At 37.8% G+C, this 11,914-nt stretch overlaps 1 protein-coding gene across 3 annotated transcripts; it reads left to right on the forward strand.

Annotated features, from left to right (window-relative positions):
* Window positions 1-580: 580 nt before the first annotated feature.
* Window positions 581-9,629, forward strand: cdkn2c (cyclin-dependent kinase inhibitor 2C (p18, inhibits CDK4)). Of its 3 annotated transcripts, XR_009129874.1 has the most exons (5): window positions 581-771; window positions 1,597-1,732; window positions 2,649-2,987; window positions 8,549-8,598; window positions 9,089-9,629. XR_009129874.1 is itself a non-coding variant. In XM_058073486.1 (3 exons), exons 1-2 carry the CDS (start codon window positions 1,598-1,600, stop codon window positions 2,964-2,966), a joined length of 453 nt encoding a protein of 150 aa, XP_057929469.1. In that variant the 5' UTR covers window positions 1,544-1,597; the 3' UTR covers window positions 2,967-2,987; window positions 9,089-9,629. The 3 variants fall into 3 exon arrangements, 1 of the variants encoding a protein (XP_057929469.1); XR_009129873.1 differs by lacking the exon at window positions 581-771 and having other exon boundaries at window positions 1,544-1,732; XM_058073486.1 differs by lacking the exons at window positions 581-771; window positions 8,549-8,598 and having other exon boundaries at window positions 1,544-1,732.
* The last annotated feature ends 2,285 nt before the right edge of the window (window positions 9,630-11,914 follow it).

The following is an 11,914-nucleotide window of genomic DNA, read 5'->3' on the forward strand; positions in this document are numbered from 1 at the left end:
ATTCTGAACAGAAAGGTTTGGGAGACCCTTCATTCCTGATGCCATAAGGCTGCAACAACTCCTACAGAGTTTATTAATAACATAGTATGGCTGGCATTGAAGTACTGGGTATTTGGTGTATATTGTTTATGAGCAAAGTTTGTATTTTGTAATGTCTTATTCTTTCACTGAATCTTTCATGCACCTTTCAATGGTTGCTTTTTTGCTAACTTGATGGTAGCATACTCCATTGCCTTTAATAAGTCAGTACTGCATGTGACCACTAGAGGGAAGCAGACTGCAAGAAACGCGAAGGCACTTGTTTCTCTGCCCGATACTGAAAAAAGTCAAAGACGATACAAAAAAGGAAAAGCCTTGGCTGGTTAAAAAGGATGTGACAAGGACAACCCACCTCAAGCCAAACAGACATTTTATACCGTTCGTCACGGCATGGCGTCGGGCAAGCACCGGGCTGTGTTTCTTTTAGAGGAAGCACCCGCCTCCTTGTTCTGAAGCGTATCATCCAATCATGACAAATCTTTTATGGGAGGTAAATGAGGAAAAAAACGTTCGCCTTGCATAGCTGTTGGGTCGACAGAGACATAATCTTCCATTATCTTAGCCCGCAAATGAACTCATTTGTGATAGTAGATGACATTATTTGGGCATTAGTATTAGGTTCGACGTGAGGGTGGTTTATTATCTCATCTTCGTGTGAGACGTTTGCACCGCAAACTTGTGTCTCTTTTTTGCAGCAGCAGCAGCTTTTTTGAAAACGAGCGGGAAATGACCGTAAGTGGCGTCACTTTTTTTGAACTACATCATCGCAGCCATTTTTATTATAATACTTTTTTATAATCCTTATTTTTTTTTCAGATGTATTTTTTCGATTATTCGTTGTTTAGACCTCACTTTTTATTCCCTAGTTTGAATCGACCTGTTGGTGATTCATGAAGATTCATGGTGATTCATGAAGATAAAGGGTAATCTTAAGTGTGCATATTTAAAACAGGCACAAGCATCCGCAGCCTATATGTGCCATATAGGCTGATTATACCTGTTGCTGATGTTGTTCCTAATGTTATTATACTGTACCGAAGTACACTCATACAGTTGTAATAGTTTCATTCACGTTTATAGGGGAAAAGTAACAATATATACTTGTTTTTATTTCATTTCACCTTTATTTTGCCAGGTAAGATCAATTGAGAAGAGCTTCTCATTTACAGTGATGACATGGCAAGAGGCCCGAGTAAAGAGTAAAAACAAAACATATACAGGAATCCATGATGTAACCATAAAATACTGTAACAATAACACATAAATGTGCTGCTAAGCCACTTAACTTGTTATGTTATTATGACACCAAATCATTGAACATTAAGTGACGCATTTATGGATCCTTACTGATAAGCCAGTTAGGTTGTGCATCCATTGTCCATCGACCTATCATTATGCAGCATTTTTGCATAAAACAGCCATGATAGGTCAAATATACTTTAGGGGCGGAGTCCTACTTCACCAATGTTGGCCATTTCATTCTTTTTACGTGAAGACAGACAAATCCTTGTCATCCTGTGTGCTGCTGTTTTTAACATTTTATTTATCTTTTTAAAGAATGGCTGGCATTTTTTCACCAGCCGACCGCCTCTGCAATGCCTCTGCTCAAGGAAATTTAACAGAGGTTTTGCGCTTGCTGGAAAATGAATCAGCAGTTAATGGAAGGAATACTTTTAAAAGAACTGCATTACAGGTTAGTAGTGATATTCAAATGTGTTTATCATATAACAGCACACTGTCACTTTCTTTGTATCACCTAAGATAAACAAACATGTATACTGTACATATATTTAAGATTATTTAAGACTTGACTGTAAACTGTAGACTTAGCTGAACATATTTATATTTGTATATATGTGAGTGTAATGTATTAAAGACGGTTCAGCTAAGGTGTAAATAAGGTACAAATAAAGAAGATAAGGAAGCAAGGTGGTTGATGTTTGGTGAGGAAATGGTGGCCTTGCACAATAAAGGCCTGTCGCTCCCTTTCCCTGAATGCATTATAGCCAGCTAGCTAGCTAATATTCCAAATACAACAAATATTACAACTATTATTAGGACTGCAACTAACGATTATTTTCTCACTCGATTCATCTGAAGGTTGTTGTTTGGATTAAGTGGTTTGGATTAAGCAGTTATAGGCCCTAATGTGAACCAAACACAAACAGTTAGTGGTTTGGTCCGCAACATGTCAGAAAAGAGGCAAAAATGTAAAAAAGTCAAATATGATGTTTGTGAATAGCTTGTTTGAAAACACAAAGTGTAATAATAATGTAATGTGTGTGTAATAATGTGTAAAAAATAATAGGTCTGCGTTCATAGATACCAAAGGGGGTCACAAATATCACACCGAGGATATTTACATTTCTTAATTAAAAATATCAATAAATAGTTGTAAATTAATTGAATGATCGATTAATCATCAATTTAGGAATTAATTGTTGCAGCTGTAATTATCGTAGATCATGGGGATATTTTGGGTTTTGCACACTTTTTTGCTATTCGGTCTTTTAAATGGAATGTTTTGTTGATGTTATTTTATTATGGCTGCTTCATTGTAGACTTAAGATGAGTTATGATGTATAGTGTATTGTCTCACCCTTTCATAGGTAGTCAAGCTGGGCAGCACTCCGGTCGTCGAGGCCCTGCTGTCGGCTGGAGCTGACCCCAACCTCCGCGACCCTGTCCTCGGCGTCACGGTCACTCACGACGCCGCGCGAGAAGGCTTCCTGGACACCGTGTTGGTGCTACTAGCCCACGGGGCGGACGTCAACCTAGCGGACGAGCGTGGAAACCTCCCGCTGCACCTCGCCGCCAAGGCGGGCCACGCAGAACTGGTCCGGGTCCTCACGGCGGTCACCTCGGAGCCCATGAAGGTGAACTGTGACGGTCATACAGCCGCACAGTTGGCGCTCCTCCACGGGTGATCCACCGCTATCTGCGGTCAGGTGTGTGGCTTTTCTGTAAATGGCATGTTCAAAATATACATTTTCATTCAAAACACGAACACTACTATATTACATTGCACAAACAAAAAATACCGTAAAGATTCGGCAAAGATTACCCAGTACCACAAAAGTAACAGTAGATGGGCTTAAAAAAGGGCGTAGCCTTAAGACGTCAATGGCGTTTATATCATTAAATCACTGCTTATTGTTTTTTTTTCTTCTTTATAATAATTTCAGTCTGTTTAATACAGAATGAAGGGCCACAATGGTAATTAATAAATCAACAAATGTCAATGTTATTGTTTTCCATAATGCCCATTAGTCCTAATAAATTTGATCCATATGTATTATCTACTGATAATAATCATACAGCCGATGCTCCATAAGGAAGTCAAAATAAATTCAATGATATTATCATTTGAAATTATTTAATTCTGTCACATTTTTGTGAGGTTGTAGTTAGTTCATTTTTTTATACATTTAATTATTAAGTAGGGCTACAGTAAATGTGTTCCAGTAAGTTATACTGAGATCATGATGAGTAATTATTGGAGGAAAATCACACAATATCATAGTGTGTTACTAAGAAGTGTTTGTGTGGTTTAGACATAAGCATTTTCACTCTGACTTAGGTGTAATATCGTTACAATGATGATGTAATGTAAAGAGAAGACGATGAAGAAGGGTCAGGGAATTATACAGTCTAGGGGGGGAGGGGCGGGGTAAGGAAGGCGGAAGTGAGTAGGACATGCTAATTTCTTTGTGCTCAACTTCTCCGTTTTGCATGCTGCCAAGTTTCCTTCTTTCCCAAAGAGTTTCAGCGCTAAAATTATCTTTAATATTTATTCAGACACCTCTGACAACGAGCACTCTTGGTTCTATACTGGACCTCATTGATGTGCTCCAACTGCTTTGTATCTTTCCCTGCTTCCTCATGTCTCGTGCTGTCTCGGTGACGTCAGCATTACGTTTTGCCAGCTGCCCAGTCATGTTAAGCCTCGTTAAGATTGTTCAAGGCGTGTATTAATAAGAATAATTCAAATTCTGGAACTGTTTTTTTTTTTATTCGAGGTGTCATCTTTCTCCTCATCCGACTGACCATACTTGTGATGTATTTCCAGGGCCAGTATAATTTACTTTTGTATTTGGCATTGTTGCTATGAAACCGCTTTGAACTCAGCAGTTAGCTAGCAGCTGTCAGCACTTGTAGTTCATAGAACTTGTACTTCTTGCCTATCTGAGTTAATATTGAGGGAGTTAGCAATCAGTTCTGATCTACTGGCCAGAAAAGCACTCTATTATTTAAGTCTGCTTATTCATTTAACCAACATCAAAGGGAAAGTTTTGATAAACCATCCATCCATCCATCCATCCATGCATTCCAATGTACCAAAATACATACAACCAACATTTAAGCCTCTTTTTTGGGGAATCCCCACTCTCTCATCCAGACATGTACACACAGGTTGCATTCCAATAGACATGATATAACACCAATATAGTCACCATTACACTCCTATTATTCATTGTTTACACCTGGATTGCACAACTATTATGCTACAGGGACTCTAGATGGATGCTAGCAAGCTTACCAGTTAGCTAGGGAAGAAGGACAAAGAAAGAAGCTACAAACTTAGCACTTTCAACAATTCAGACTCAAAACCAACACCACAAACACACATCAAGAAGTAGACTGAATGGTCTGAGAATTTCAGGATAAAGTCATAAATTTACAAGAAAAAAAGTTGTAATATTACGGGAATAAAGTCGTACATTTACGAGAAAAATGTTGTAAACCTATGAGATAAAAGTTGTAATATTATGAGAATAAAGTCGTACATTTATGACAAAGTTGTAGATTTACACAAATAAAGTCGTACGTTTACAAGAAAAAAGTCATAGATTATACAAATAGTCGTACATTTACGAAAATAAAGTTGTAAACCTCAGAGAAAAATGTTGTAATATTATGAGAATAAAGTCGTACATTTATGACAAAAAGTTGTAATATTATGAGAATAAAGTCGTACATTTATGAAAATAAAGTTGTAAAGTTACAAAAAAGTTGTAATATTACGAGAATAAAAGAGAAAAAGAGAAAATTTAAGAGAAAAAAAGTTGTAAATTTACAAGAAAAACGTCAGAATTTTACGAGAATAAAGTCATACATTTACAAGAAAAAAGTCGTACATTTACAAAAATAAAGTTGTAAACCAACGAGAAAAAAGTCATAATATTATGAGAATAAAGTCATACATTTACAAGAAAAAAGTCGTACATTTACGAAAATAAAGTTGTAAACCTATGAGAAAAAAGTCATAATATGAGAATAAAGTCATACATTTATGAGAAAAAAGGCACAGATCTACAAGAATAAAGTCATACATTTACGAAAATAAAGTTGTAAAGTTACAAAAAAATTGTAATATTACGAGAATAAATGAGAAAAAGAGAAAAATTAAGAGAAAAAAAGTTGTAAATTTACAAGAAAAAAGTCAGAATTTTACGAGAATAAAGTCATACATTTCCAAGAATAAAGTTGTAATATTAAGTGTCATTGTGTCATATGTGTCAGAAGGGAAACAAGGAGTGAGGTTATTACCCAGGTGGACTATAACGTATCCCGGGGACTTTTTCATGAATGAGGGAAGGTTGGAGTGTGAGGTCGACAGACACATTTGGCGGAGCATCTGCAGTAATGCGGTTGCTGTACCGTTCCCATAGTATCGAAAGAACAAGATTGCAGAGACAAGCGGTTGAAATGAGTTTCCTCCGTAGGGTAGCTGGACTCACCTTAAGAGATACGGTGAGGAGCTTAGTCATCTGGGAAGGGCTCAGAGTAGAGCCGCTGCTCCTTTACATTAGTCCGAATGCTTCCCGGATGCCTCCTTGGTGAGGTTTTTCCAAGGTGGGAGAAGGCCCCGGGGCAGACCTAGGACATGCTGGAAGAATTCTGTCTCATAGATATGGAATGCCTTGGTGTCCTACAGTGGAACTGAAAGAGGTGGCTGGAATAGTCTCCTGAGACTACTGCCCCCACGACCCAGACCAATCCAATGGAATGTGAAAAGAAAACTTCCAAGGTGTCAGCGCCTCACCAACCATGAACTTCACCTTACGTCAAAATGCATATTTACTGAAGAATGCATTTTTAAAAATGTGTGTCATTATGGAAACAATGGCCGTTTTGTGTGCCATTACCACACCAAAACCGAAACTGAACTATTTCTTTTCAAACTCTCATATCCTCCTGTGACACTTGTGCAATTCATTTTGTCTCTGTGGAGGAGAAATTAAAATCATCACCAGAGAAATATCAGAGCTTTGAAGACCTTGAAATCTGACATTTTGGAGTCCTTGGAGTGTGCCAAGTTGATATACGTAGACTCTATAGGCCAGGGGAGCTGACACTTGTTCGGGGGGTGGTAGACAGATGATTGGGTGATGAAGGAGGGAGACGAAAGGGGAACAACAAGAGGATTGTTGAGGGGAAAAAAGACAATTCCAAACTAAGCTCCTACAGAGGAGTACAGTGCGGGACTGTTAGCATACATTCGCACAAGTAAGCACATTTATACACAACATGAACATAAGACTAGCACCGAGGAAGGGGAAAGGACATGGTGGTGATCGATATGCAGATTAATTAGATAATGATCTATACCGCTTACTATAAAACACTATACTAAATACTGAGTTCTTCACTTTCACGCAATCAAAGCCATTGATATAATTTATCCATCCATTTTCTACCGCTAATCCTCACGAGGGTTGCGGGTATGCTGGAGCCTATCCCAGCTTTTTTCGGGAGAGAGGCGGGGTACACCCTGGACTGGTCACCAGCCAATCACAGGGCACATATAGACAAACAACCATTCACACTCACATTGCCAATTAACTTAGCATGTTTTTGGAATGACAAAATGTGAAAATTATGTTACCATAAAGAAAAGTAAAAACATTACTGGAATAAAGTCATAATTATGAGAGGAAAATTTACAAGGCGAAAGTTGAAATACCTGGAAATTAAAAAAAAACTGTAATGGAAAAAACATAAAGCATAAAATAAAAATATTAAGAGAAACAAATCATATCCTATAACGAGGAAAAAGGTTTCACTTCAAACAAATAAACTCGTAATATTGTGAGGAAAAATAATATCATTTTAGTACCATAGACTTCATTCATTCATTCATTCATTCATTCATTTTCTATACCGCTTTTTCCTCACGAGGGTCGCAGGGGTGCTGGAGCCTATCCCAGCTGTCTTCGGGTGAGAGGCGGGCTACACCCTGGACTGGTCGCCAGCCAATCACAGGGCACATATAGACAAACAACCATTCAAACTCACATTCATACGTATGGACAATTTGGAGTTGCCAATTAACCTAGCATATTTTTGGAATGACAAAATGTGAAAATTATGTTACCATAAAGAAATGTCAAAACATTACTGGAATAAAGTCAGTTATGAGGAAAATTTACAAGAAAATGTTGAAATACCTGGAAATAAAAAAAAAACTGTAATGGAAAAAACAGACATCTTACAAGCATAAAATAAAAATATTAAGAGAAACAAATCATATCCTATAACGAGGAAAAAGGTTTCACTTAAACAAATAAACTTGTAATATTATGAGGAAAAATAATATAATTTTAGTAGCATAGACTTGAAATGCTAAAAAATATACCCCCTCTTTAAAAAGTTATATGAGAAACAAATGTCATAATATTATATATATATATATATATATGTGTGTGTGTGTGTGTATATATGTATATGCATATATAGTATATTATATCTGTATATATATATAAAACGTAATAATATAAGGTATGTATATTTATAACTTAATTTGCATATTTACATATGTATGAAAGCGGCCTTTCATCATTTTTCAATATGGGGCCCTCCTGGTACATTTAATAGACAAGAACCATTCCATTTTGAGATGACTTTCTACTGTTACGAATGTTTCCAATCAAACTTTTTGAGAAAGCGCGTCGGTTGCATTATAATAACGACATCAAAATGTATTTCAACGTTGGCTTCTCTATATGATATGCATGGCCACAAATGACAATGATTTGGGATTCTCGGGCACTATAAAGGCCACCGAAGAGTATTAATGGCTACGTCTCTACACACTTCTTCACATTCATGTCATTGAAATGCATTGTGTTACGTGCCGATCTGTATATGGGCTAGAAAACACGTATTGCCTTTGGTTTTAACCGTGAGGTATGCGCTCGTTGGGCTTCCCATGCATCAAGCACAGGAATATCCATTGCGCATGTCACAACATTTTGAAGCTTGGTGTGCAAAGCGCACGTGTTTTAAACTGCTGTCAAATAGGTATTACGGTAATATTCGCCTTATTAGTGTGGTTGTATTACGCAGTGCATCGGCCTCTGTTGTCGTATTTTGGCCCTGGAAGTCTCTCGGTGTGATACTGCAAGGCGCGAAAAGTTTTGTGAAATGAATACATCTTAAATGTCGTTATTGTGTGTAATTGTTCGTTTATGCTGTCTATTCTAGGATTTATATTCGTTTTTTTCAGAAAGAGAAGTTAAAAAAGTCAAGTTGATGACGCAGCCTTGTATTGGTCAGGTTAGTATGACTTGAGCACCATGTTTAAATGTTATATTTTTTTGAACAGATTATGCTTCATGTAAAGCCTAAAAAAATACATTATTATTATATGTGGTGGTTTAATGATGCTTGCTGTTAGTACTTTAAACGCAACACTCTCCGCGTGGTGCCTTTTCTGACTGCGGACCGAAGCTCCTGGTGGGAGTCATGAAAATATCCCACAGGCCTCAAGTAAACCAAGTGGGCGGAGTTAGCTTTATATGGCATACAGCTCAAGCTGTGATTGGATGAATGCGAGTGACGTATGTCAAACCCCCCCCAGGATGGCTTTCACTCCATTCAAGTATGTCGTGTTATGAATGGGGTGAAAGTATCTTTACTTAAACATATCCATTGTAATTCTTTGTAATTGTAGTTTTGTTACCCCAAAAGAATACATGTGCAGTAATTCATAATGCATAATTTCGCTGACCTTTCTCATTGACCTCTGACCTTTCCCTTTCCACAGAAGACTGATGAAGACGTCATGTGGATCATCACACCCCAGTCTTTTTGCTTGTTTCCGCATTTATCTTCAACTGAAAACATGCCTGTGTATTACATGGAGTTATGGGGGATTTCATAATGCATGGGGCATAAATAACAGCAAAATATTGGAAGGGAGTATTTCAATTTTTATCTGTAAGTGTTTGGGGTTTTTTGTACTGGTACAGGCGGTGTGCAGTCAGGGGAGGCAGATGAGGCTTCACCTCAAAATGCTAAAAAATTAAAAATGAATCATGATAACATACAATAAATATAGATGGAGTCAATTGAACTGTATTATAAATGCATTTTCTCTATAATTCAAATCTTTTTGGACATTTTTGTAAGAAAAAAATTGCTGAACTTTATGTTTCCTGATCAACTACAGGACAGAAACCTAAGATGCGGCTGCCACGGCCGTCTCATCTGGGCTTATTGGTTTTGGTTTATCATAATAAAATGTTGCAGAAACTTTTATTATACACCATGACTTTGTATAGCCTATATAGTGGCTTTAATTGAAATGTGACAGCATTATTCTTGTTAAGTGGACAATAAATACATGGTCATGTGGAGGAGCTTGCAGTACTCGCTTCATCCTGAGGAGATGGGGGCGTGTGTGAGCTGGAAGGGACTCGTCACTGCTATACTTCCATAAAGAGGAAAATAGCTGCATTTTAGAGGCCTGTCTGGAACTGATGGAACATGGACTAACACTTGAAATCCGTCATAAATATAAAGTAGACTTTTAGAAAAGGCCATATTAATTAGGATTAACTGACACAATTTCACCAAGAAGAATATTTGGCTCCATCATACTGGCCTTGCATATGTGTTGTCATGGTAATGTGAATGGTATGGATATGCACGCTACAACCACAGCATCTTCTTCCTGGCCCAATGTTAATCGTAACTTTGTAAACACTTGTTATATAATTTAGCAACACTGAACTTATATGTGACGTCAACAGTTGATTTATAACACTGGGGAACACTCAAAATGTTGCATTTAAAGTAAGACTTGTTTTTAGTCAATTTAAGTGTGCTGAGTTCAAATCTGAAGTTAGTTTTTTCTGCAAGCTACAGATTTTATGCAATCTTTAATTTTTATTAAAAATAGAAAAAAATCGAGCATTATTATAGGATATTGCAATGTCAGCCACAAATCAGTATATTTAACAAGGCAAAAGAAACAGAACATTAAAATGTGATTTTAGATTAAAGTACACCATTGTTAGAAGTGCCATATGTTTTTCTGGAAGCGTTTCTCAGAAAACAGTCTTTATCGCAACGTGAAATAAGCATAATTTACAACGTTCTTCAGATAAGAGTCAATCACAGCTAATAACGCTTATCACTTTCTGTCAGTACAGTATTTTAGTCAGGCAGGAATTTGCGTTTGTAACTTTTGCGTTTGTACACTTCATCTGGGCAATCTCGTTTAATACTCCAGCAGTAGTCGGCCATCATACTTTTGTCCCAGCGACCTTGGTAGCGTTCTTCCATGATCTTTAGGTCTTGGTGGAACCGCTCTCCTTGTTCGTCACTCACAGCCCCCAGGTTTTCAGGGAACTGGTCAAGGTGGCTGTTCAAGAAATGAAGCTTGATGCTCATGTTGCACCTGAGAGCACGAAAAGCGAGGAGCATTCTGTTCACAAGTTCATTGTAGTTCTCTGCCTTGTTGTTTCCAAGGAAGTTCTAAAAGACTGCCACAAAGGATAACCATGCTGCCCTCTCCAAGGCGGTCATCTTGGCAACAAACTGATCATCACGAATGAGGGTTCGAATCTGTGGGCCATCAAACACACCTGCTTTGATCTTCTCGAACGACAACATTCACCTTCGGTATCCAGTGCCTTGACAAATTGTTTCATCAAACTTAGTTTGATGTGCAGAGGAGGAAAGATGATCCTATCTCTGTCAACAATTGGGTCATGTGTGATATTTGGCATGCCTGCTTCAAGGGTTTCACGAACAGGCCAGTCCTTCTGGACCCAGTGTCTGTCTCGTGCTCGACTGTCCCACATGCAGAGGAAACATGAAAACTTGGTGAAACCTTTCTGTTGACCAAGAAGGAAGTTTACCATTTTCAAGTCTACACAAATGATCCAGTTGTGCTCACGATATTTTAAGAATTCCATGACCATTCTGATGTCATCATAGTCTTCCCGCAGATGAACTGAATGACCTACAGGCACTGCCCCGTAAACATTGCCATTATGCAAAAGAACACATTTGAGACTGCGTTTAGAACTGTCTATAAAGAGCCGCCATTCAGTTGGATCATAGTGAGGAACACCCAGTTCTTTGAGAAGACCTGGGATATCATGGCAGTAAACAAACTGTCTGTCTTCAGAAAAGAAGGTCACAAAAAGCTGGTCGCGCTTTCTGTAATATGACACTTTAACAGTGTGATCAACAAGATTTTTGCCTTGTAATCTTGATGCCAAAAGCTCAGCTGCTTTCTTTGAAAGACCTAAATCCCGAACTAAGTCATTCAGTTCAGTTTGGGGAAGAGGCTTGGGGACTGGGGGAGATTCAGTCTCTGAAGAACATTCCTCGGATCAGTTTCTGGCAATTCATTGTCACAACTGTCTTCCTCGTTCGTATCATGTCCAATGTCTTTATCGTTTAATGAAGGCAAACCTTTGAAAACTGGAACAGGAATGGAATCTATGTATATAATCTCAAAACGCATAGATTTGGGTTACGTAAGTTCATATATTTAGACTATTTCATCTATCTCAAATTGCATGAAAACTAGAGCTTATGGAGAAAAACTAATTTCAGATTTGAAATCAGCACCTAA

This window comes from Doryrhamphus excisus, chromosome 5 (assembly GCF_030265055.1).
Source record: "Doryrhamphus excisus isolate RoL2022-K1 chromosome 5, RoL_Dexc_1.0, whole genome shotgun sequence".
In the NCBI taxonomy this organism is placed as follows: Eukaryota; Metazoa; Chordata; class Actinopteri; order Syngnathiformes; family Syngnathidae; genus Doryrhamphus; species Doryrhamphus excisus.

What these genes read in the sequence shown, in the direction of transcription:
- cdkn2c (XM_058073486.1), top strand. Translation starts at nt 1,598, where the DNA reads ATGGCTGGCATTTTTTCACCAGCCGACCGCCTCTGCAATGCCTCTGCT. An exon ending in TTAAAAGAACTGCATTACAG is followed by an intron (nt 1,733 to 2,648) that starts GTTAGTAGTGAT and finishes ACCCTTTCATAG; the next exon opens with GTAGTCAAGCTGGGCAGCAC.